Source organism: Aureococcus anophagefferens, assembly GCF_000186865.1.
Source record: "Aureococcus anophagefferens unplaced genomic scaffold AURANscaffold_35, whole genome shotgun sequence".
Lineage (NCBI taxonomy): Eukaryota > Pelagophyceae > Pelagomonadales > Pelagomonadaceae > Aureococcus > Aureococcus anophagefferens.
This window is the reverse complement of record NW_008705593.1, coordinates 294225-318187: the sequence shown is the minus strand read 5'-3', so window position 1 is coordinate 318187 and position 23963 is coordinate 294225. Positions and strand designations below refer to the sequence as shown.

The 23963-nt window shown below is 70.9% G+C and overlaps 10 protein-coding genes across 10 annotated transcripts; 5 read left to right on the top strand and 5 right to left on the bottom strand.

The window, feature by feature from the left end:
• Positions 1–736: 736 nt before the first annotated feature.
• On the top strand, positions 737–1399 carry AURANDRAFT_67263 (expressed protein; the record flags this gene model as incomplete). The annotated part of the gene is made up of 1 exon (XM_009042690.1): positions 737–1399. The coding sequence occupies one exon, from the start codon at positions 737–739 to the stop codon at positions 1397–1399; it is 663 nt and encodes a 220-aa protein (XP_009040938.1).
• A 3770-nt stretch (positions 1400–5169) lies between these two features.
• On the bottom strand, positions 5170–5565 carry AURANDRAFT_16367 (hypothetical protein; the record flags this gene model as incomplete). The annotated part of the gene is made up of 1 exon (XM_009042668.1): positions 5170–5565. A coding segment is annotated over one exon (396 nt), but the record flags the coding sequence as incomplete, so codon positions are not given.
• Positions 5566–6014: 449 nt separating this feature from the next.
• SelH (selenoprotein) lies at positions 6015–6353 on the top strand (the record flags this gene model as incomplete). Its single annotated transcript, XM_009042691.1, has 1 exon — positions 6015–6353. A coding segment is annotated over one exon (339 nt), but the record flags the coding sequence as incomplete, so codon positions are not given.
• Positions 6354–10106: 3753 nt separating this feature from the next.
• On the top strand, positions 10107–12047 carry AURANDRAFT_67261 (hypothetical protein; the record flags this gene model as incomplete). Its single annotated transcript, XM_009042692.1, has 3 exons — positions 10107–11054; positions 11255–11544; positions 11690–12047. 3 exons carry the CDS (start codon positions 10107–10109, stop codon positions 12045–12047), a joined length of 1596 nt encoding a protein of 531 aa, XP_009040940.1.
• A 307-nt stretch (positions 12048–12354) lies between these two features.
• AURANDRAFT_55235 (hypothetical protein) lies at positions 12355–13190 on the bottom strand (the record flags this gene model as incomplete). Its single annotated transcript, XM_009042667.1, has 2 exons — positions 12355–12609; positions 12810–13190. The coding sequence occupies 2 exons, from the start codon at positions 13188–13190 to the stop codon at positions 12355–12357; spliced, it is 636 nt and encodes a 211-aa protein (XP_009040915.1).
• An 872-nt stretch (positions 13191–14062) lies between these two features.
• Positions 14063–15421, top strand: AURANDRAFT_67260 (hypothetical protein; the record flags this gene model as incomplete). Its single annotated transcript, XM_009042693.1, has 1 exon — positions 14063–15421. The coding sequence occupies one exon, from the start codon at positions 14063–14065 to the stop codon at positions 15419–15421; it is 1359 nt and encodes a 452-aa protein (XP_009040941.1).
• A 1400-nt stretch (positions 15422–16821) lies between these two features.
• AURANDRAFT_67259 (hypothetical protein) lies at positions 16822–19313 on the bottom strand (the record flags this gene model as incomplete). Its single annotated transcript, XM_009042666.1, has 3 exons — positions 16822–17478; positions 17643–18429; positions 18598–19313. 3 exons carry the CDS (start codon positions 19311–19313, stop codon positions 16822–16824), a joined length of 2160 nt encoding a protein of 719 aa, XP_009040914.1.
• A 208-nt stretch (positions 19314–19521) lies between these two features.
• Positions 19522–20481, bottom strand: AURANDRAFT_67258 (hypothetical protein; the record flags this gene model as incomplete). The annotated part of the gene is made up of 1 exon (XM_009042665.1): positions 19522–20481. The coding sequence occupies one exon, from the start codon at positions 20479–20481 to the stop codon at positions 19522–19524; it is 960 nt and encodes a 319-aa protein (XP_009040913.1).
• Positions 20482–20747: 266 nt separating this feature from the next.
• On the bottom strand, positions 20748–21068 carry AURANDRAFT_8512 (hypothetical protein; the record flags this gene model as incomplete). The annotated part of the gene is made up of 1 exon (XM_009042664.1): positions 20748–21068. A coding segment is annotated over one exon (321 nt), but the record flags the coding sequence as incomplete, so codon positions are not given.
• Positions 21069–21868: 800 nt separating this feature from the next.
• On the top strand, positions 21869–22051 carry AURANDRAFT_8831 (hypothetical protein; the record flags this gene model as incomplete). Its single annotated transcript, XM_009042694.1, has 1 exon — positions 21869–22051. A coding segment is annotated over one exon (183 nt), but the record flags the coding sequence as incomplete, so codon positions are not given.
• Between the last annotated feature and the right edge of the window lie 1912 nt (positions 22052–23963).

The window sequence follows — 23963 nt, the reverse complement described above, 5'->3', positions numbered from 1 at the left end:
GGGGCCCGGATTTGGAAATCGCAGGGTGTACTGAGTGCTTACTGGTAGGTCGCGCGCGCGCGCGCGCGCGCGCGCGCGCCGCGCTGCCGCGCCGGTCACGGTGTACTCCGCGCGCGCTGCGCAAGGGCGCAGGGCCGGCGACACGCGCCTTGGCGGTCCGCTCGTCGCGCCTCGATGCGCGCGTGCGCCCGTGGCAGCGCCTACTCCGACCCTCGCCGCGCAGCAGACACGAGGACGCGAGCATTTCGCCGCCCGCGGCGCCGCGCGGTCCCGCGGTCCCGCGCGCGCGTTGTGGCGATTCGGCGAGCGGCAACTTGAAGGTAACTAACGAAAAGGAGGTCCCTGATTGGCCAGGAGGTGGGTGGGTGGGTGCCGGGCCCGCGATCGAGGAACCCGGCATGACGTGCCTGGGGTTTTATCCCGGGCCGCTCTTGGTGCAACCAGGCTTTTTTTTCTTCGCATGTGAGAGGTTGAGAGGGAGGTTGAGAGCAAAGCACTGCCGATGAACACGCTCAAGCGCTATGCGACGATGGACACGCTGCGCAGCGGAACGAACATCGCGCGCGCCGCGGTCGTCTTCACGAAAGCGCATCCACAGATAGGAGCTATAGCACTGGGCATCGCGCTTCTGGTAGCGCTGCGCTTGCGACGGCTCTTCGGCTTCGGCAGGCAGCGCAGCAAGGAAAAGGACAAAGCCAACAAGTCCTGGTTCATGTCGCACAAGTTCGTGGGACTCATGCTCGTCGCGATGCCGGCGCTGCTCCTGCTCCTGCACGTCGCGGTCGGCCGCGCGCTCCCGAGGACGTCGACGGCGCGCTACTCGTCGAAGATCCCGCCGCCGGTGCTCCGGCTCCTCCCGCGCCACGTGATCTACTTGGTCGACCACCCGTCGCTGGCCGTGTCGCTCGGCATGGTCGTCGCCGGTCTGCTAATAATCTTCCTCGTCACCTGGGCCAGGTTCGTCTACCGCATCCTGCGGTCGACGCTCGTCGCCTACGTCCTCGCGAGCTCGGGCTACGGCGCCTGGGCGGGCTACCGCTCCGCGCCGGGCTCGACGACGCACTACCGGCTCGCGCTCGCGCTCGCCGGCGCGCGGCGGCCCGTCGCGCAGCTCCTGCGCTACCTCGCGTCGCCGATCACGTCCTTCGTCGCCCACACGCGGCTCGTGCTCGCGCCGCTGCTGCGGGCGCTCGCGATCCAGTCCCGGGTCATCGGCGTGCTGCTCGCCCAGGGCTACTGGGTCTTGGGCCTGACGAAGCACTTCGCGGAGTCGACGGTCGTCCTCATCGGCCTGCTCACGGTCGCGGTCGTCGCGCTCTGCGACGCGAAGCTCGAGCTCGCCGCGGCCAGGCGCGAGCTCCGGGAGAACGACTTGAAGGAAGTTAGTAAGGCGGGTTGACTGGCGAGAGGCGCGGAGACGTCGTCGTGCTTTTCTAGAGATAGCGCATTAGGCGAGGGCGTTCTCGTCGAGAATCGCCCGCGACCACGGACCCCAGACGGCCGCGAAGATGGCCGGGAGCCGGCTCGAGAGCCCCCACGGTCTCTCTATCGCATTAGGCGACGCACCCCGCCTACGCGCCTCTCTCTCTAGCGCATTAGGCGACGCACCCCGCCGACGCGCCTGCCTTGGCTTGGGCGGACGCTGAAGCCTATCGTCCGATAAAATCGACACTCTGTCCGCTTCACGCCCTCATCCTCACAGCGCCGCCCCGTGTCTCGTCATGGTGTCCCCGAAAGTGTCCCCGACCCCTCTTTAACCCCCTCTCCTCGAACGTCGCCCGAAAAATCGAGCGCTCGCGACGAGTTTCCCATAATCATTGAGTTAAAGCACCCATAATCGGATGATCCCGCCGGCCGAGAGTGCGCCGCCCCGTACTAGTACGTAAAAAGCGTGGTGTTTACGGCGGGCGGATCAGAGCGTCTTGAGCGGGCCGGCGCAGCCGGCGACGAGCGTGTCGAGCGGGCTCTCGAGGAAGGGGGTCTTGGGCGCGCGCTTCGCGGCGAGCGCCTTCTCGCGGCGCTCGCGCGCGGTGCGCGCGGCGCTGGAGCCGTACATGGCGTCGTTCTCCTCGTCGCCGGGGCCGAGGTAGGCCACGGAGAGGTTGTCGAGGAGCCGCTGCTGCGCGTCCGCGGCGCAGTCGAGGTCGACGCCGAGCTTGGCCTCGACCGCCGCGACGTCGTCGTCGTCCAGGTCCGGGCCGAGGGCGACGTCGGGCGCGAAGCGGGCCCAGCCGACGAGGAAGCACTCGCGGAGCTGGTCGACCTCCGTCGCGGCCGTCGCGCGGCAGAGCGCCTTGAGGACCGCGGCGAGCGTCCGCGGCAGCGGCGTCTCGTTGCGGCGGCGCACGCGGTCGCGGAACGTCGCGGAGATGAGGTTGAGGTCCGCCGTGTCGCGGACGCAGGCCTCCGTGGCGTTGGCGACCTGCGTCGGCCAGCGCCGGCCCGGCGGCGGCGCCGCGGCCGCGGCGGCCGCCGGGAACGCGCGGCCGGCGCCGGCGTAGAGCTCGTAGGGGCCGAGGGGCGCGAGGCCCGTGTCGTCGCCGGCGGCGTAGGTCGCGCGGGCCGCCTTGGCGGCGGGCCGTTCTTCGCCTTCTTCGCCGGCGGCGCCGCGGCCCCGGCGGCCGCGGCGGCCTCGGCGGACGCGGCGCGCTTCAGGGGCGAGCTCGCGAGGTCGCCCTTGGCCGCGATGTGCTGCGCGTCGACGCGCTTCTCCGAGCCGCCGAGGACGTACTTGACGCCGTAGGTGAAGCCCGTCGTGCGCGACGCGCTCCCGTCCTTCATGGGGCCGAGGTCCGCGGACCGCTCGTCGTGGATCTTCGCGATCATCGCCGTGCCGCCGTGGTAGTTGAAGCCCGGGTGCGTCCGCGGCGCGACCTCGACGAGCTGCTTGAGCGAGAACAGCGGCGCCTCGCCCGCGTCGCGGGGGGCGCGGGCGCCGCCGCGGGCGCCGCCGCGGGCGCGCGGGCGCCGCGTCGGCGCCGCGCCGGCGCCGCCGGGCGCCGCGTCGGGCGCCGCGTCGGGCGCCGCGTCGGGCGCCGCGTCGGGCGCCGCGGGCGCCGCGGGCGCCGCGGGCGGCTCGGCCGCGGCCTGGGGCGGCTCGGCGGCCTTGGCGGCCGTCGTCGCGCGGGGCCGCGCGGCCTTGAGGGCGTAGGCGAAGCGGATGCAGGTCGCGAGGCCCGACTCGTCCGTCGTGGCCTCGTTGAAGGCGTCGAGGACGACGACGTCGCCGAGCTCGAGCGCGCGGCTCGCGCCCGGCGCGACGAGCGCGCGCTGCCGCGTGCCGGCGAGGATGATGCCCGTCGGGTTGAGGGCGCTGGGCGCCGTCGTCGCCACGTAGGCGCCGTCGCCGCGGCGCTCGAGCGTGCACTGCCGGCGCGAGATGCCCGTCTCGTCCGTGCCGACGCCGAGCGGCAGCTTCTCGCCGACGATCGCGTCGTTGAGGCTGCTCCGGCCGAGGATGTGGAAGGCGCCGAGGGCGTGCTCCTCGCCCCGGCCGCAGAGGCCCACGCTCTCGAGGTAGACGGCGTCGCAGGCGCCCTTGGCCTTCTTCGCCGCCGGCGTCGCCGCGCCCTTGGGCGCGGCCTTGGCGGCGGCCTGCGCGCGCTGGCACTCGCCGAGGCGCGCGACGGCCGCGGCGGCGCGCTCGACGAGGGCGTCCTTGTCGAGGCAGTCCGCGTGGTCGAGGCCGCCGCGCTCGATCAGGGCCTTGAGCTCCTTGACCCGCATGCCCCGGAGGTCGGCGGACGGCGCCGACCGCGCGGGCGCCTCGCGCTTGCGCTTGCCCCCCGCCGCGGGCGGCTTCTTGCCCTTCTTCGCCGACCAGGTCTTCTTCTTCTTCCCGTCGACGACGACGCTCACGTCGCCGCCCTCGAAGTCGGCGGACAGGCGCAGGTTCGCCGCCTTCTCCTTGGCGTCGGTGTAGGACGCGGGGTCGCCGGCGTCGCTGTCGAAGACCCAGCGCTTCACGTTCCCCGGGAGCTCGTGGAGCACCTGGTACCGCATGCCGTTCGCGCACCCCGGGGAGTCCGGGACCCCGTCGGCCAGGCCGTTCGAGACTCGAGGGTTTGATTCGACGACGCGCATGGTCCGCGGAGAGGTCGACGTCGCCTCCACCAACAGACTTCACCCAATTGCCTGAAGCCTTGTTGAAGAAGTCTGTGACTGCTGCGCCCACACACGACCGACCACACACGATCGAATTACTTGCCGCCGCCGGCGGCGTACTTGGACTTGCGCTTCCGCGTGAAGGACGGCGCGCGCGCCGGGAACTGCTTGATCTGCTTGAACTTGCCCGACGCGGTGCGGACGACCTTGGTCATGAGCGACTCCCGGGCGGCCTCGGTCCGCCCTCGGGCGCGACGCGCGAGCCCTTGCGGCCCTTCTTGGGGTGGCGCTTGTGTTGTTCCTCGGGCGCGCCGGGCACCTGGCGCTCGTACGCGGACTTGTGCATCGTCGTCGGGTCGAGGTGGGCGTCCTTGGACTTGCGCTGCGCGCGCTCCTGCTTGGCCGCCTTGGCGTGGGCGAGGTCGCGGCTCCGCCGCTTCCGCCGCTCGTCGAGACCCGCCCCGCCGTCGCCGGGGACCGCCGCGGACAGCGGGCTCTCGAAGTCGTCGTCCGAATTCCGCGACCGCCGCCGCTCCCGCGGCGCGGCGTCGTCGAAGCTCCGCGACGGCCGCTTCCCCCGGTCGCGGGACCTGCGCCGCTCGCGGCCGCCGTCGTCGTCGAAGCTCCGCGACGCCCGCTGGCCGCGGTCGCGCCGCTTCGCCGCGTCGCGCGCCGCGTTGCGCTCCTGCCGCTCGGGGTGGTCCGGGTCGAGGCCCTGCAAAATGTCGACGATGTGGGCCTTCATCTCCGGGTCGACGTCGCGCTCGCGCTTCCGCCAGTAGCTCGCGCCGAGACCTGGGCAGGAAAAGGGTGCGAAATTCCCAACTTCAAAGGCTCCTATCTCGGTCGTTTTCCGCTCGTTTCGGCTGATTTTTGGACGAGCGATCATCTCTCGGAGCGCTCTCGAAGCCGGGATGCTCTTTCCGGAACGCGCGCGCGCGGAACACTCACGTTGAAGCGACGTTGAATCACCCTTTTCCTGCCCTGTCCCAGACACGCGTGGCGCATGCGCTCCTGCATGTGGAACGCGGGGAAGAGGAGCAGCGGGTGCTGGCGGTTCCGCGCGCGGAACTCGTCGAAGGAGATCGTCCCGTCGCAGTCGCTGTCCATGACCCGCAACAGCTGCTCCACGCGCGCGTCCAACGCCTTCCCGTAGACGGACCGGACGAGCTCCTCCACTTCCCGCACCTCGAGGACGCCGCTCCGGTCCACGTCGCAGACGTCGAAGGCGTACTTGACCAGCGTGTCCCAGGACAGCGTGCAATAAACATAGAGCGAGCCGACGAACTCGGCAAAGTCCATGTTGTCCGCGCTGTCGACGTTCGCGAGCATGAACGCCTTCTCCACAAAGGGGCTCTTGTCGAGGTCGAGGTGCATGAGGAACTCGAAGTAGCAGATGCAGCCGCTCTTGTCGCGGTCGATGCGGTTGAAGAGACCGTGCATGCGGTCGATGTCGCGCCGCGTCAGGCGGAGCAACTCCTTGAGGCGCAGGAGGCTCCGGAAGTGCTCCTTGTTGAGGTGGAGCGACCGCGCCGACAGCGGCCGGCAGAGGGCGCAGCCCATGCCGCCCGCCGACCGGGGGCAACGTCCGCTGCGCTAGCGCGCCACGGGCCGGCGCCGGGGGCAGCGTCGTGCCATCCTGTTGCCCGGTTCCGCGCTGATTTTCAGCGCTGCAAGTTGTTGTGCAAGGTCTCTGCACCAGCGGCCCATCTCCGAGAGCACGACTCATCTGCACGACTCAGCCTGCATCAGCGCACTGCCGCGTCCGCGCAACACAAGCCGCGCGCGTGCGGTCGCGCGTGCACACAGCACGTCCGGAAGAGAGATTCGCAACGCGAATCGCACAGGATTGAGAGCACGGCCGCGCGCGCGCAGCGCCTCGCGAAACGCTCTCCCACCCCCAGGTCGCCATGGCGCCGAAACGCAAGGCCTCCGCGAAGCAGGACAGCGAGCCGAAGAAGGCGGCGAAGACGAAGGCGGACGCGCCGCCGTCGGAGGGCGGCGTCGTCGTCGTCGAGGCCTGCAAGAGCTGAGGCGCGTTCAAGACCCGCGCGAACAAGGTCTTGAAGGCTTTGGAAGGCAAGGCGGAGGTGAAGATCAACGAGGAGAAGCCGCGCAAGGGCGCCTTCGTCGTCTCCGTCGGCGACACAAAGGTCGTCGAGCTCCTCGACATGAAGCGGCCGTTCCCGGCGCTGAAGGCGCTGGACATGGACGACGTCGCCGCGGACGTCGAGAAGGCGCTGGCCGCGTAGGCGCCCGGCCGCGGCTCGCCGGCGCCGACCGCGAGCGCCGCCGCATGACCGACCGCGGGGATCCATCCAAGATCCGCGGTCGCGACGAACGGGCGCGCTCGGGTCACCGCCGGCCCCGCGTTCTAAAAGAAACGTTACTGTGTCGCGGCGCTCTTGGTCGCGAGCGACTTGCCCGCGCGGCTCGCGCGGTAGTAGGTCCGCGCCTCGTCGGCGTCGCGGTCGCAGCCCTGGCCCGCGTCGAGCATGTCCCCGAGGGCCGCCTGGGCCTTGAGGTCGCCCTGGTTGAACGCCTTCGTGTACCAGCGGAAGGCCTCGTCGTAGTTGACGTCGCCGCCGACGCCCCGGAGGTAGCAGCCCGCGACGTAGCGCTGCGCGGTGGCGTCGCCCATCATCGCGGCCTTGAGGAAGCAGCGCCGCGCGTCCTTGTCGCTCTGCTCCTTGCCGCGGCCCCGCTCGTAGGCCACGCCGAGGAGCCGCGTGGACACGGCGTTGCCGCGGTCGCGCTGCCACTCGGTCGCCGCCGTCTCCTCGTCCCAGACCACGTTCTTCTTCGTGTCCATGAGCCAGTTCATGAGCCCCGCCGCGAGGTCGGACTTGAGCTTCGACGACTTCGCGTTCTTGTACTCCGCGGCGAGGCGCTGGGAGGCCTCGTGCCCCAGCTCCTGCGTGAGCTCGCTCTGGCCGCCGAAGTCCCATTCGTCCTTCTTCCGGACCATTGTGTGCTGCGTGGGGGCCGCCTCGCTGCAAGCTTTGGGCTGCTTGGAGGCTGCCTCGCCGTGCAAAGCTGCTTTGGGCTGCTTGGAGGCTGCCTCGCTGTGCAAAGCTGCTTGGAGGCGGCCTCGCTGTGCAAAGCTGCTTGGAGGCTGCCTCGCAGCGTCGTCGAGAGCGCGGGCGCGGCGGAAGGACCCCCAGGATAAGGAATGCCGTCGAGAGAGCGAAGAGAGCTGATTTGGTGTCAGAAGAGACACAAAGGCACCGTTTTGAGCCGGTTGTAGTTGAAGCCTGTCGAGCAACTAACGGACCGCATCCGACCTGCAGCCCTGGAACTGCCATTCGATAAAGCAAAGGTCTGGCTAAATTACCGTCCAAAGGGCACCCGTTCAAAGGGATATTGGTTCGAGCGAGGCGGCCGGCGTCCGAAGAGGAGGTGGTTCGTGGGCAGGCACGCCGGCGCGGACCGCGTGTGCGTCCGGAACCCCGAGGCCTCGAGGAGTTTCACGCACGCGCCGAGGCGACCGTCGACGTCGTGGACCTCGACGACGACGCGCTCCGCGCAAGCGAGCGTGCTTCGAGCGCCCAGGAGGACGTCGTATTCGTGGCCTTCGACGTCGATCTTCAACAGATCGAGCGTGTTCACTTCGCACAGAAGACCGCCGAACTGAGCTGAGAAGCAGAGCGTGTCGAGCTTTTGGACCTTGACGGGCTGCTCCGCGGCGCCGGCGAAGAGGTCGTCGGCCTCGAGGCCCCGGAAGTGCTCGTCGCGCTTCTCCCGCGGCCGCAGCGTCGAGTTGCCCGGCATGGCCGGATACGTCGTCAACGACCCCTCGCCGTCCTCCGCCCCGGCGGCGTAGGGACATATTCTGAAGTGGCGGCTCCCGCAGTACCTCCGGAGGTTGACGCCGAGGGCCTTCCGCGCCGCTTTGCCGTACGCCCGGGGCTCGACGCACACGAAATACGCGCGCGGATACCGCGGCGCGTAGCGGACGGCGAGCAGCCCGCAGTGGGCCCCGACGTCGACGACGAGCTGGTTCTCGTCCGGGGACAACCCCGCGAACGCCTCGTCGTAGCAGCCCTCGACGAAGAGCTCGCGCTCGAGGTGCGCGTTCTCCGACGGAGACGCGCGCGGCAGGCGGACGACGACGCCGCAGTCGAACTCGACGTCCGCGGCGAAGTCGTCCTCGCCGTCCGACTCCGAGTCCTCGGACGTCGACGAGTAGTCCGGCCACGTCGACCCGTCGATCGGCCGCAGCGCGCGCTCGACGTGGACCGACGCGCCGTTGACGCCGTACGCGAAAAGCCGCCGGGCCAACGTGACGGCCCGGAATCGCATGGCGCCGCCGAGCGCCGCTTCGATCGCGGCGCCGACGCCGGCCGGCTCCGCGCGGAGGCCCACGCCCCGGTACGCGACGTTTTCGGCCCAAAAGAACTGGTCGAAGAAGAACGGCACGACGACCTGGGCGCAGCCCCGCTCCGCGGCCGCGTGCGTCGTGCCGGCGCCGCCGTGGTGCACGACGCACGCGCAGCGCCGCATGATGGGGCCGTGGTCGACGGGGCCGTCGATCACGAAGACGTTCGCGGTTTCGCGGAACGCGGCCATCGCGTACCCGAATTCGTCGGCCTGGACGACGCCGAGCCGGCCCGTCGCGCGGAGCGCGTCCCGCAGGCCGCCGTAGATGGCCTCCGCCGCTTCCCGCGTCAGGCATCCCGCGGCGGCCGTCCCCGCGGCGCCGAGGCTCAGGAAGACGCCGGGGTCCGCCGCCCCGGCGAGGAAGTCCTCGGCCGCGCGCGTCGTCGCGGCGCCGGCGGCCGGCGCGTAGGCCGTGTCCACGGAGATGATCCCGTCGCCATCCTCGTCGCGGAGGAAGCTGCCGAGGACGTGGAAGCGACGGAGCCAGTAGCCCGGCCGCGGGAAGAGCGCCTCGTCGACGCCGTAGATCACCTCCGGCGCCCCGCGGCGGCGCAGGAAGCGCGCGAGGCCGTGGGCGCGCTTCGGTTCGCCGCCCTCGATGGTCGCGCGATACGCGAGCCAGCGGTCGTCGAGGAGCGCCGGCCAGAGCCAGTGCTCGACGTCGTCGAGGACGATCGTCGCGGGCGGGGCGGACCGCGCCCGTTCTTCGGGATCGAGCGCGTGCCAGTCGGGGCGCTCGCGCCGGAAGTTCCGCGTGAGCCGCCGGAAGAGCGCCGGCTGGCGCGCTTCGAGCGCCGCCCGCCAGCCGCTCGGCGGGGAGCCCGGCAACGCGTATCCCTGGACGACGACGCAGGGCAGTTTCAGCAGGTCCGCGAGGTGGACGCCCTCGAGCGCGAAGAGGTTGAAGGCGAGACCGTCCGCGCCGCGCGCCGCCGCGAGGCACGCGGCGCCCTGCTCGGCGCTCCAGAGCCGCGCCGCGTCCGCGGACCGCGGCAGCACCGGCGGCGTCGACACCCAGACGAAGTCGACGCCCTCCGCCGGCGCGAGCCAGGATTTGTGCGTCTCGTGCGTCACGAACGTGACGCGCGGCCCATTGCGCACGCCATAGCTCGAATAAGACCGCAGCGCGACGCGCAGCACCGGCTCCACGTCGCCGCGCGTGCCGAAGGCGAGGCAGCAGAGCACCGGCGCCATCGCTCGTGCAGCGGCGACTGTCTCGAGCAGCTCGCCGAGGTGGGCCTCTATGCGTTCACGGTCGAGCCGCCGAGGCAGCGGCACGCCGAGGCGATCGAGCTGGCCACCATTGCAGATGCGGCTCACCAAGGCTGAGCAGCGTCCATAACCTACTTCAAGGTCTGTGCACGACGATGATGCCGTCTTCGAAGCTTTGTGAGCTGCCCCCGGGCCGCGCGCGCTCTCTCTGTGGCCGCCGCCGACGCGCGCCGCCGTCGCGCGCTACCCACCATCGTTGTTGATGCCTTAACCACGATGCGATGAGCCGCAGCCTGCTCCGGGCTGCCGCAGTCCTCGCGTTCGCCTCCGGCGACCGCGGTGTCGCGCCTGATGTTTCAAAAGTCATCGACCCGCCGCTCGGCCGCGTTTGTGGCAACTGGGAGAAGTGCATGGACTGGATCGACGAGCGGCCGGAGCTGGACCCGGCGAACGCCGTGACCTACCGCCACCTCGCCGAACCGCAGCGCGCGAACCTCAGCTGCTGCGGCCGGCCGCCCGTCGCCTGCCCCGCCGAGAAGCCGCCGCTGGCCTGCCTGCTCGCGCGCGTGCCCTTCGGCGAGCCGCCGGCGTGCGTCGCGCGGCGCTTCGCGTGCTGCCTCCGCCACTGGGCCGTCGAGCGCTTCGCGCTCCACGAGGCCTACGCGGGCAAGACGCACGTGCGATGCAACGGCAAGACCTGGGACGTCGCGGAGCTCCGCGCGGACGACGTGCTCTTCGACCACCGGTCGCTGCACAAGTTGTGCGCGGCGTTCAACCCGCACTGCCTCTTCGTCTGGGAGCAGACGGAGTACCCGCCGCCGGACCAGCGCCACGCGTCCCTGGCGAACGTCAGCGTCGTCGTGAAGATGGGCGACCCCTGGTTCCAGGTCCACAACGCGCCCGGAGACGCGCTCGTGCTCGCGAACAACCCGCTGGCGAATCCCCTGATCCGACGGGGCGCGCCGACGCTCGCGGTGCCCAGCGGCGTCAAGCGCGGGCCCCAGCTGCGAGACGAGTGCCGCGCGCGGCCCAAGGCGCTCAAGGTGCGGTGCGCGGGCGTGAACCTGCACCGGGGCCGGCGGCAGAAGTTCGACGAGCTCCGCGCGCGGGGCCTCTGCGACGGCGACCCGCTCTACGACCGCGGGTCCCACCTCCGCAGCGGCCGCCTCGACCCGGCGGACTACTTCGCGAGGCTCGCGGAGGCGGCCTACGCCCCGTCGATGCCCGGCGTCGGCTGGCAGAACTACCGCGACACGGAGGCCGTCGTCGCGGGCGCCGTGCCCATCCTCGAGACGCCGCCCCTGCTGCCGGAGCGCGGCTACTTCGACGCGCTCCTCGACGAGCTGCCCCACGTCCGCGTGCGGTCCAGGGCAGGACAAGAGAGCGAAATTCCCAACTTCAAAGGCTCGTATCTCGGCCGTTTTCCACTCGTTTCGGCTGATTTTTGGACGAGCGATCATCTCTCGGAACGGTCTCGACGCGTGGGTGCTTTTCTCGTGACGCGCGCGCGCGGAACACTCATGTTGAAGCGACGTTGAATCACCCTTGTCCTGCCCAGGTGCGGTCCTGGCTCTCCTTCGCGGAGCCGCCCGAGGACGTCCTCTACTCGGACTGGGACAAGCTCCGCCTCGAGGACCTCCCCGACGGGCCGCCGGCCGGCGACGCGCGCAAGTTCTACCTCCCCTTCTACCTCTACCACGTCTTCGACGCGCTCCTCAGGGCCGGCGTGACGCGGCCGACCTCGCCGGAGAACCCGGCCCGCGTCAAGGTGACCGCGCCGCCGGGCCGCGTCGGCAAGTACCCCTACCTCGACCCGAACGCCGCCGGCTGCCGCTGGTTCGACCCGGAGTAAGGCACGCGCGTGCCGGTTCCCATGCCGGAGGCTCTGTGAGCTGCTCTTTTTTAGCTAAGTTGAAGTGCACCTTTAGCCTTGCCCACGAGATTGCCCACTGCTCTTGATGGTCCTGCGCCTTCTTTGCGCGCTGTTGCTGAGCGCCGCGTCGGCGTTTCAGCAGCTCTCGGCGCGGCGACGGCACGGCACGGCGCTCCGCGCGACGCGCTGGTTCGTCAAGACGGAGCAGTTCTGCGCGCCGTTCCCTGTGGTGAAGCCCCACCTCGAGGCGCACCGCGCCTGGGTCACGGAGCTGCGCGACGGCGGCGCGACGATCACGTCGGGCTACCGCGTCGACGGCGAGGGCAAGCCCGGCGGCGGCGGCATGCTCTTTTTCGCCGCCGACTCCTACGCGGACGCCGAGGCGCTCGTGCGGCGGGATCCGCTCGTCGCCGCGGAGGTCGTCGACTGGCGGCTGAACGAGTGGATCAGCGAGGTCGGCGGTATCGAGCTCACCTAGGCATGGGACGCGGCGCCGGCCCGGCGTCGAGGACGCGCGCGGGCGCGCGGTCGGCACGTAAGCTCGAGGGCGAGACCGGCCGCTTCACTAGCGCCCGAGGGCGGGCGAGACCCGCAGCGGCTGCTTCACTAGCTAGGTTAAGTCATAAAGGGCGACCGGAGAGCGGCTTGAACGACGCGGGCGGGAGGCCGGCCTCCGGTCTTCCGCGCGGGACCGCGGGCGCGGAGGCGGGCGGTTTCGGACGAGCAAAAAGGGGACGGCGCGGGGGCGGCGGCGCCCGCCGCGGGGGCGCGTTGGTCCGGCGGCCTCAGTTGCCGGCGGCCTTGGCCTCCTTGGCGAGGGCCGCGCGGTTCGGCGCGTCCGCGCGCGCGTTCGGCGGGAGCTCGTAGCTCCCGCCGCTCCGCCAGTGCGCGACGTGCTGGCGGACGTCGTCGACGTCGTGGATGACGTCCAGAAAATCGGCGATCGTCTTCAGCTCGTCGTCCTCCGGGTCGCCGACGAAGTCGACGACGTCGATGGCGTGCTCCGGGTGCCAGAGGTACGCGTTCGGCGAGTTGTCGACCTGGGCAGCAAAAGGGTGCGAAATTCCCAACTTCAAAGGCTCCTATCTCGGTCGTTTTCCGCTCGTTTCCGCTGATTTTTGGACGAGCGATCGTCTCTCGGAGCGCTCTCGAAGCGTGGGTGCTGTTTCCGAAACGCGCGCGCGCGGAACACTCACGTTGAAGCGACGTTGAATCACCCTTTTGCTGCCCTGTTGTCGACGATGATCGTCCGCTTCAGGTCGCGGTTCATGCGGCTCAGGTCCTTGACCAGCAGGCCGTTGGCCGTCTTCGTGCAGGACTCGCGGTAGAAGCGGGGCCCGAGCACGCGGCCCGTGTCGAGGAGGTCGAGCACGAGGGACGCGTAGGGCCGCACGCCGGCGGTCATGATCACGACCTCGAACTTGTCCGCGACGCGCGCGAGGAACTCGTCGACGAAGGGCCGCTTGCGCACGCGCGCCGTGCACCAGGAGCCGTTGAGGTTGAAGGGCGCCTCGAAGTCCGCGTCGAAGTTCGTGTCGAAGGACGACCGCACCAGGGTCTCGTCGAGGTCGAGGACGAGCGTCACGCGCTGGTCCGCCGCGCCGCGGGGCTCGAGGAGCATGGACCCCTTGGGGCGCCGGGGCGGCGTCGCCGCCGCCGCGCGTAGGGGCGCCGCGGGGCTCGGCGCGTCGCGCTGCTTCGCGCCCCTAGTGAAGAAGCCCATCTTCGGGAACGAGAACTTGCGCCGCGGCGACGCCGCGGCCTCCTTCTTCTTCTCGGGCGTCGACGCGGCGACGGTCGCGCGCCCGGCGGGCCGCGGGCTCGCCGCCGCCGCGGCCTTCGCCGCCCCGGCCCGGCCCGGGTCCTCGTTCTCGCCCTCGGCGCGCGCGGCCGACGCGCCGCTCGGCGACGGGATCGGGCAGCCGAACGCCTTCTCCTCCTCGGACCGCGGCGCGAAGGTCGCGTGCCGGGCGAGGATCTTCGCGTGGCTCATGGGACTCGGCGGCTCGACCATGCCGCCGGCCCCGGGCGCGGGGGCCAGGCCCCGCCGATCCACCTTGATGGTAGGGCTCTCGACCATGGCTAGCGCGCGGCGCCCAACCGGGGTCCTACGCGGCGCCGACCGGCGGCCGGCGGGGGCGAGCAAAGGGGTCGACGCTCCAACGCGCGGCGACCGGCCGGGGGGGGCGGCGCGGCACCGTTTGGCAGGTCGTGCCCTCTGGGCCCGCTGCCTCCCGAAGTCGCGGCTCGAAGCGCTTGTGGCAACATGGTTGCCCTGTGGCAACAACCGCCCGGTGCCGTGTTGCGGGTATGAGTTTCCGACCTCAACAGGGAGATCGCACCACGCCAGAGCCAGCCAGGGGCTGCGCCCAGTCTCGCGCTCGTCGGCAGCAACTCAAGCACTCCTTGGACGAGCGGCCGCCTCGCACTCGTGTCGCCAAAAAAAGGTTGCCCCAAGACTGCACCAGCATCACGTTAGGGCTGCCCGACATGATGCTCGCGCTGCAGAGGCTGCCCGACATGATGCTCGCGCTGCTATACATCGCCGCTACCGCGCACGCCCTCGCGCCGACGGCGGTCCCGACGCGCGTCGACGTCGCCATCGCCGGCGGCGGCCTCGGCGGCCTCGCGGCCTGCGCGGCCATGCGCGCGCGGGGCATCGACGCGCACTGCTTCGAGGCCGCGGGCGAGCTCCTCCGCGGCAGCACGGGCACGGGCATCATGATCTCCGCCAACGGCATGTCCGCGCTCGGCGCCGTCGACAGACGGCTGCCCGCGGCGATGCGCGCGCGCGGCGTCCGCATCACGTCCCAGAAAATCACGAAATACGGCGCCGACGGCGCCGAGGAGAAGAGCGTGTCCATGGACGCGACGACCTTCAAGGACACCTTCGGCCACGACCAGTACAACATCGCCTGGTCGTCGGCGCACGAGGCGCTCGCGGACGTCGTGCCGCCGGAGGTCGTCCACTGCGGGCGGGCCGTCGCCGGCGCGACGGCGGCCGAGGGCGGCGTCGACGTCGCCTTCGTCGACGGGTCGAGCGTGCGCGCGAAGCTGCTCGTGGGCGCCGACGGCATCGGGTCCAAGGTGCGGTCGCTCGTGGCGACGGGCGACGACGCGCCGCGCTACTCGGGCCAACTGCTCTGGAACGCCATCGTCGACAGCGCGGCGCTGCCCCTGCACGGCCCCGGCGAGGTCTCCTTCGCGACGACGGGCGTCGACGGCCGCGCGATCTTGGCCTTCGACGCGGGCGGGGGCAAGACGAGCTGGTACCTGACGCTGCCCGCGACCGAGGCGCCGCGGTCCGCGGCGGCCATCGCCGACGGCTCCTTCGGCGGCTTCGGCCGCCCCGGGTCGACGGCGGACCTCGAGGCGTCCTTCGCCCGTTTTCCCGACGCGCTCGCGTGCCTCGCGGCGACGCCCCCGGCGGAGATCTTCGAGCGGCGCCTCGGCGACCGGCCGCCGCTGGGCTCCTGGACCGGGCTCGACGGGCGCGTCGTCGTCATCGGCGACGCGGCGCATCCGATGGTGCCCTCGCAGGGCCAGGGCACGATGGTGACCTGGGAGGACGCGGCGGACCTCGCCGCGCTCGTCGCGGCCGAGGGCGCGTCGCCCGCGGCGACGAAGGCCTTCGCCGCGCGCCGCGGGAAGCGGTGCGACATGGTGCAGAAATATAGCGCGGCGTCGTACATGGGAAAAACGTCGCCGACGCGGCAGCCGCGCAAGATTTTCAGCATGCTCGGCAACTTCCGGCGGATCAAGCAGATGTACTCCTGGAAGCACACCCTCGACGAGCTGCCCGGGGAGCCCTTCGCGCGATGGGCCTGGAGCGGCCCCGTGGTTCGCGACTGACCGTTAACATACCCCGCGGCGGTCGTCGGCGCCGGCGCCGCGCCCGCGAAGAAGCAGCCGCTCGTCGCGCGCGCTTAAGCGCGCGCGAGGCTGGAACCGCAACATTGACGCGCCGACGCATGTTTGCCTGGTTGAAGAGCTCTTCGTATGGGGCGCCCTCAGAGGCTGCTAGTCCGCCGCCTTTACACGTGATTATCCGGTCGCCCATGCCGCGGACCCGGTCACGCATCGCCGCGGCTTCGCACAAGCTCTTGACCGCGCTCCCCGAGTTGGTCGCCTTCGATATCTTCGGTTATGCATCGGCTCTGCGACCCATGCCGCTGGACGGCTCGGAGTCGCCGCTGATGGACGAGCCCTCGAAGTGGAACTGGCCCGAGGTGCCGTCGGATCCAGCGACGCGCGAGACCATGACGCGCCAGCTCCGGGCGGTGCCCTCCCTGCTGCGCCGCGCGGCCGCGGACGAGCGGGACGTCGCTCGCATCGAGATCATGATCGTGACCGCGGGGACGGCGTTCTTACGCGTGGTGTCGCCGGCGCTGCGCGACGCCGTCGACGAGATGGCGGCGTCCGTGCATCTCGCGCAGGTCGGATGCCCGCCCGCGGACGCGACGGCGCGCACGCTGACCGTCAAGGACTACATCCGGGAGCAAGTGGACCGGTGCCCGTGGTACTGCGACTTCAGCGAGGAGATCCATGCCGCGGGAGGCTTCGACACATGGTTCGACACGTGCAAGTACATCGACCCGGATCGCGGCTTCGTGAATACGCGGGACGCGTATATTACCGAAGACGGCGATCGCGAGGTCTTCGAGGGTCGGACGAAACGACGCGTCCCGACGGCGACCGCGCCGCACGCGGCGTTGGTCGACCGCGCTCATGCGATCCTCGCGCACCGCGCGGCGGCGTTCTGCTACGGCATCGGCTGCGATTGCTGCGAGGATGCGAGATTCGGCGAGGCGATGGAGCTCACGTTCTACGGCAAGGCGTCGGCGATGCCCTGGCCGATCGACGCCTGGCATATCTCCATCAGCCGAAAGAATGGGACGGCATTCAATCCGAATTCCTCGATATGTCGCAAGCTTCGCGCTTTCGCCATTGCGCTCGCGCCGTCGACGGCCGGAGATAGGCTCCGAGAACTCCCGGCGGGGGAGCGGACGACGCGCGTGGACCTCTTCGGCGCGCCGACGCGCTGGACGGACTACGCCGAAGGCCTCCTCAAGCAGGAGCCGCAGACCTATAGCTTCGTCCCGCCGGGCGCAGCTCGGCCCGACGAAGGGGCTGAGGAGCCGCACCCGAAGGCCGGGACGCGCGAGTTTATTCTCGGCGCGGACCCCCGCGAGAACCACTGGCAGCGGCGCGAAGGCATCACGCACGGGTCCTCTGAACCGCCGGACGACGTTCTATCCTCCTTTTGTGCCTTCTCGTTCCTGCCGGCGTACGGGGACATGCAACGCGATGACTACGATTGGGATCGAGACTGGTCCGCCGCGGCGCGGCGCGGCGGCGGCTACGCGATGCGCGCGGCAGACCTGTGCGTGCCGGACAGCGGCATCGAACGGGCCGAGTACCGTGATTTTGTCGAGCGCCTTCGCTTGGTCGACAGCGACTCGGATGACGACTGGTATGATCCGCCGCCGTCCGTGGACGGCTCGGACTCGGAGCAGGAGTCGTACGTCTCCTACGCCCGGGACTTGGGGGGAGCCATCGACCCGGTGCCGGACGCCCCGATCCTCCTCCGCGACGTGAGCCTCGAGCCCCACGAGGGGCGCGTGCATCTGGTCTTTGAGATGGACAATGTTTTTGCCAATCCACATTATCCTAATGACGGCATGCGACTCATGGTCTCCGGAACGATTCCCACGCTGCGGTACCCGGAGGAAAGCGATGGCGAGGGCGACGAGGCCTACATCGGCGGTGGCGACATCATCATCAACGACGACTTCGTCTGGCGGGCCGGAGATAGGCGCCGCGACGCCATCGCGCGACTCGCCGACGAGCAGCGCCGCGTCCTCCCGCGCCGGCGAACAAACGGACTCAAGTTCTACCGCCACCCGACCCTCAGCGGCAAGTCGGTGATCGCATGCTAAGCTCGTGTAATTTAGAACTCCTCGGAGGACCCCGATTGCAAGAGGGCCACGTTGCTGAGGCGGGTCCCCGCGGCCTTGCGGCGGCGGCCGCGCGCGCAGGCCGCCGGGTCCTTGTGCTGGTGCCGGACGACGACCGTGGCGTAGTTCAGGATCTCGTCGTGTTTCTGCTTGATGATGGGCTTCGCGGCCGTGTACTCGCTGAAGGAGATGACGCCGTCGCGGTCCTTGTCGACGAGGTGCATGATCTCGTCGCCCGCCGCGCGCACGAGCGAGTTCAGGAGCTCGAAGGTCTCGACGGAGAAGACGCCCTCGGTCAGCTCGAGGCGCGCGAGCGCGTCCTTGGCGTTCTTGTGGAACGTCGCGCGGACCTCGCGGACGGACACGTCGGCGGAGCCGTCGCGGTCGTTGGCCTCGAACTCGGCGCGATCGGCCCTGGAGAAGCGCGCCGCGCCCGTGACGGGATCGCGGCACGCCGCGTAGCGGAGCCACTCGAGGCGGTCGATCTCGCCGCTCGCATCGGCGTCCATGGCCGCGAGGGCCCGGCCCACCGCGTGGGCGCCCGGCTCCGCGCCGTCGTCGCCCGCCTGGACCCAGAGGAGGAACTTGAGCTCCGCGGCGGACAGCGACCCGGACGCGTCGTCGTCGACGACGGCGAAGGCCACCCAGGCGGCCACCGCGTCGCCGAACTCGTCGAGACCGATGAGGCCGTCGGCCGCGCCGCCGTTCGCGTCCAGCAGCGCCGCGAACGCGTCGACGTCGCCGCGCGACGGGAAGCCCGGCAGCCGCCGGACGATGCCCCGGAAGACGTCGAGGTCGACGACGCGCGCGGGCCCGGACCGCAGCAAAAAGTCCGCCAGCGCGCGGTCGCAGAGCTCCTCGCGCCGCCGGTGGTACGCGTGGACCATGCGCGCGGGCAGGAACCTGGGCAGGACAAGGGTGCGAAATTCCCAACTTCAAAGGCTCCTCTCTCGGCCGGTTTCCACTCGTTTCGGCTGATTTTTGGACGAGCGATCATCTCTCGGAACGGTCTCGAAGCGTGGATGCTTTTTTCCAGAACGGGCGCGCGCGGAACACTCACGTTGAAGCGACGTTGAATCACCCTTGTCCTGCCCTGGCAGGAACGGCGCGAGGTGCCCCGCGAGCCGCGTCGCGACGAAGCTCCGGAGCTGGGACGCGGAGACGCGGTCGCCGCCGACGTCGTCGGCGAGCGCGGCGACCGTCGCCGCGGACACGACGGGCGTCGTCCGCGTCGCGCGGTTCAAGCCCTGGAAGCAGCACACGAGGAGCCGACTGCACTCGGACGCGGAGACGTAGCCGTCGCCGTCGCCGTCGAAGAGCGCGTGGATCGCGGCGACCTTCGCGTCGAGGCACGCCTCGTCGCAGAGCAGGTAGAGCGCGCAGAAGATCTCCATGGACCGCGCGACGTCCTTGCGGCGCCGCTTCGCGCGGAGCCGGCCGCGCCGCGGCGACGCCTCCGCGTCCGCGAGGGCCTTGGGCCGCCGCGCCGCCGCGCGCTTCCAGCGCGACGTCGCCTTGGCGACGCGCGCCGCGCGCTGCCAGCGCCGCTCGGCCCGCGACGGCTCGAGCTTCCAGTACTTGAAGTGCTCCGCCGGGTCCGCGAGCGTGAGCGAGAAGACGAGGTCGAAGTCCTCCTCGTCGAGCTCCTCCTTGCCGAGCTCCTGGAGCGTCTCGCGGCACTCGCGCAGGCCGTCGAAGGTCGTCGCGCGGTACTCCGCCAGCGCGTCCATGGCCGAGCCCGAGAGCCGGCGCGGGCTGCCCAGGGAGAGGGACGTGCTGTTGCCCATGGCGCCCGACGTGGGGTGGGTTGCTTGTTTGTTGTGTGCGGATGGAACTGGGGCGGTGCCGATGTCGTCGCTCGGCTGCTCTGGTTGCTTTCGAATCTGAGGCTGCCATGACGAAATTTCCGGCGGCGCGCGGCGCGAACAAAGCCGGTGCGAGTTTTTTGTTGGTGCAACAATCGGTTCAACAATCCTGCTCGCGGAGCATTTACCATCAATGCCCGTAACAGGGCGGGACGACGCACGCGGCGTAGGGCGGCGCGCAGGGCGCCGCCGCGTAGTCGTCGGGGATCCAGGGCGCCCAGACGGCCGGCGCGCCGCGCGCGAACGTCTCCTCGCAGTCGCAGCAGGCGTAATCCGCACCCTGGAACGGCGGCCACGGCTCGAAGGGCGGCGGGAGGCGCGCGGCGTGCGCCTCGAGACGCGCCGCGAGGTCGCGCACGACGCCCGGGTGCCGGTTCGCGACGTCCGACGTCTCCATGGGATCCGCCGCAAGGTCGTAGAGGGCCGCGCCGCTGCGGTTGGACCAGAACTCGAAGGAGAGCTTGAAGTCGTCGTAGCGCAGCGCCGCCTTGGGCGCCTTGAGCTGGTCGGCGTCGTCCGACCGCGGATTGATGTTGTAGAGCACTTCCCGGCGGCGGCCCGGGGTGGCGGGGTCGAGGAGCTGCGGCGCCGCGTCGACGCCGTCGAGGTCGAGGGCGTGGGTCGCGCCGGCGAGGGCGACGAGCGTCGGGAAGAGGTCGACGACGTGGACGAGCGACGCGGACCAGCCCGGCGAGAGGAGCGGCGGGTAGCGGACGAAGCAGGGCGCGCGCGTCCCGCCTTCCGTCGTGAGCGTCTTCCCGCCCTTGAAGTAGTTCGCCCGCGCGCCCGAGGGCGCCGCCGAATTGGCCATGGCGCCGTTGTCGGAAAAGAACACGACGACGGTCTCGTCGAGCGCGGGTAGGGCGTCGAGCACGATCCCGGCGGCCTCGTCCAACGCCGAGACCATGCCCGCGTAGACGCGCTCCCGCGCCGGGAGCGCCGCAGCGTAGCGGTCCGCGAAGCGCGCCGGCACCTCCAGCGGTTCGTGGACGTTCTGGAAGGCGCACTGGGCGTAGAACGGCCGTTGGGCGGTCCGCACGAACGCCACCGCCGCGTCGCGCACGGCGTCCGCCGAGTACGTCCCGTTCATGTCAAAGGCCGGCGCCGCGCCGTCGTGGAAGTCGTAGCCGGTGACGCAGCGGTGGCAGCCGTCGGGGAACGTCTTCGAGGGCGCGTAGCTGTAGACCTGCGCGCGCGGGTACGAGTCCGTTGGACGAGACAACGTAAACAAGCGACACCGCTCGCGACGCCCGTGTCGTGCGTGAAATGCGTCAAACCGCCAGAATAGAAGCCGCGAAACACGTCGAAGCCCCGGGACTGGGGCAGCGCCGCGTCGCGGTGGCTGCCGAGGTGCCACTTGCCGAGCAAGCCCGTCGTGTAGTTCGCGGCTTTGAGCAGTTCGGGCAGGAGCGTCTCGTTCGCCGGCAGGCCCCAGGGCTTGCCCCAGTCCGCGTTGAACGCGGAGAGCCCGTAGCGCGTCGGGTAGCGGCCCGTGAGCAGCGCCGCGCGCGTCGGCGCGCAGAGCGGCAGCACGTAGAAGCTCGAGAGCTTGAGGGACTCGGCGGCCAACGCGTCGAGGCGCGGCGTCAGGAACCCGCTCGACACGTTCGTGTAGTCGCTTTGGTAGCCGACGCCGTTGAAGCCGACGTCGTCGGCGATGAGGAGCAGGATGTCCGGTTGGAGGGCGCGGCTGCACGCCGCGAGGAGGACGAGGCTCCGAGTGCCGCCCATCATCACTCTACTCGGGTCGAACGCTCACTTGACTCACCCACTTCAGCTTAGGCCGCCGGGAAAGCCCATCACGCACGACGGGCTGCCTCGAACTGGGCAAGAAGCCTGGCCCATCATGGTCGGCGGCGCAAACGTTGCCTGCAAGTCGGCGAAGCGCAGCGATGGCGGCTCCGGTGCTCCCACCGGAGGCGCCGGAGCAACTCCCAGCGCACCTCGCGCCGGAGGACGTCGCGACGGCGATCAGGGTCCTCGACGCGTGCGTCGCGCTCGACGTCGAGGCCTACGAGTCCTCGAAGGCGTTGCGCCCCCTGCGCGGCGCCCTGGGCCCCCTCGTGGCGCGGGCCCTCGGCCGCACCTTCGACGGGAGCGGCGCGGCCGACGGGAGCGCCAAGGCCGCGGCGCGCAAGGCGCACAAGCGCGCCGCGAACCGCGCGCGGCAGCAGGCGGTCGCCGCGGAGAAGAAGGCCGCGGACCGGTGCGCGCTGCGCGCCGCGCGCCTCGAGCGGCTCGCGGCGAGCGCCGACGGCCTGCCGCGCATCGCCGACGGGCCCTGCGTCGCCGAGGAGACGCCGGCGGCGGACGGCGCGGGCGGGCCCGCGTGGCGCCTCGCGTCGTGCTACGGCTGCCGCGCGCGCTTCCCGGCGAACGAGCGCCACGCGTTCTACGGGACGTCGTTCTGCGGCGCCTGCGCGGCGCTGAACTACGGCAAGCGGTCCCAGGTCGCGGATTTAAGCGGCAAGGCCTGCGTCGTCACGGGCGCGCGCGTGAAGATCGGCTTCCGCGTCGCGCTCACGCTGCTGCGCTGCGGCGCGCGCGTCGTCGCGACGACGCGCTTCCCCGCGGACTGCGCGGCGCGCTTCGCGACGCAGGCCGACGTCGGCGACTGGCGGGACCGGTTGACGGTCGTCGGCGCGGACTTTCGGGACCTGAGCGCCGTCGAGGCGCTGAGCGACGCGTTGTACGACCTGCTGCCCGACGGCCTCGACGTGCTCGTCAACAACGCGTGCCAGACCGTGCGGCGGCCGCCCCAGTACTACGAGCCCCTGCTGCGGCGCGAGCTCGACCTGCGAAACGCGCTCGCGGGCGGCCAGGCAACGAAATTGTTGACGTCCGAGGCCGCGGGCCACGCGCGCGCGTTCGCGGCGCCCGCGTCGGCCGTCGCGCTGCGCGACGTCGACCGCGGCGACCCGGCCCGGCGGTCCCAGCTCTGCGTCTTACCCGGCGACGAGCGGCGCGACGACGCGGCGTTTCCGGCCGCCGCGACGGACGCGAACAGCGACCTCGGCCAGCAGCTGGACCTGCGGCGGACGAACTCGTGGACGCTGAAGCTCGAGCACGTGTCGACGCCGGAGCTCGCCGAGGTCTTCGCGATCAACGCGCTGGCGCCCTTCGTGCTGAACTCGAAGCTCAAGGCGCTGCTCGCCAAGCCCGAGCTGTCGTTCGTCGTGAACGTGTCCGCGATGGAGGGCAAGTTCTACCGGCGCAAGCAGCCGACGCACCCGCACACGAACATGGCCAAGGCGGCGCTCAACATGCTCACGAAGACGTCGGCCGGCGACTACGCGGACTGCGGCATCTACATGACGGCCGTGGACACGGGCTGGGTCAACGACGAGAAGCCCGCGCACCTCGCCGCGGCGCACGCGGCGGACCACGGCTTCCAGAGCCCCATCGACGAGGTCGACGCCGCGGCGCGCATCCTGGACCCCGTCCTCGCGCCCCTGAACCGCGTCGCGGCGGGCGAGCCGGCCGCGCCGCCCTTCGGCGTCTTCCTCAAGGACTACGGCGTAACGGAGTGGTAGCGCTTTATATCACCAGTCCAGGCACAGGTTGAGCTCGTCGACGTCGATCTCGAGGTCGCCCATGCCGACGTAGACGTCGGACCGCCGCTCGTCGGCGTCGGCCCGCTCGGTCCTCGCCTCGCGGTTCGCGGCGATGTCCGGCTGGGGGAAGGCGACGCGGAGCTTCACCTCGAGCTTCGCGTGGCCGTCGGCGCCGTCGAGCGGCAGCTTCTTCACGAGGTCGACGCCCTCGACGATGTTGATCGCGCCGGACGCCTGCTCCGTGCGGAAGCCGAGCCGCGCGGACGTCTTGCCCGTCGTCAGGTCCACGGCGCCGCGGAGCCGCAGCGTCGCCGCGAGGCTCGACGCGCCGCCGAGGGCGAAGACCCAGGCCTTGTGGAGCTGGAGCTCGCTGCCCTTGAGCGTGAGCCGGCCGCCAATTAACGAGTCCTCCCACGAGTACTTCATGCTCCAGACGCCCTGCTGCGTGCTGTAGTCGGCGCCGACGCTCAGCAGCGTGCTCAGCCACCGGATGTTCTTCCGCAGCTTCAGGTTCGTCAGCGGCGCGACGCGCACCTGCACGTGCGGCAGCACGTCGTTGAGCTGCCGCCGCCAGTCCCAGGCCGCGCCCGGGCCGCCGGCGTTGGGGCCCACGGGCACGGCCGTGCTCGGCTTCGGCGCGCCGATGTTCGCGCGGCTGCAGGCCGCGAGGGCCGCCAGCACGAGGAGCCGCATGGCGAGGCGGCGCCCGCCGATGGCTCCTGCAATCGGTGCTCGACGGCAACCAGGTTCACCTTGCGCCGGGAAAAGCAACATCCTGTGGCGAGGTCGTGCTTGAACATTCACAACAGAGCTCTCTGTGGCTGCCCCGACGCTCTCCGAGGCAACGCAGGCCTCCCGTGGCGCAGAAACGACCCCCGCCGCCGCCGGGGCCCCCGCCTCCTTCCGGCCGGGGCGCCCGCCCGCGAGTCCCGCCTCCGCCCTGCGATGATGGAGGACATCACGCAATCCCTGAACCGCCTGAACCAGCTGAGCTTCCGCCTGCGCCTGCTGCGGGAGC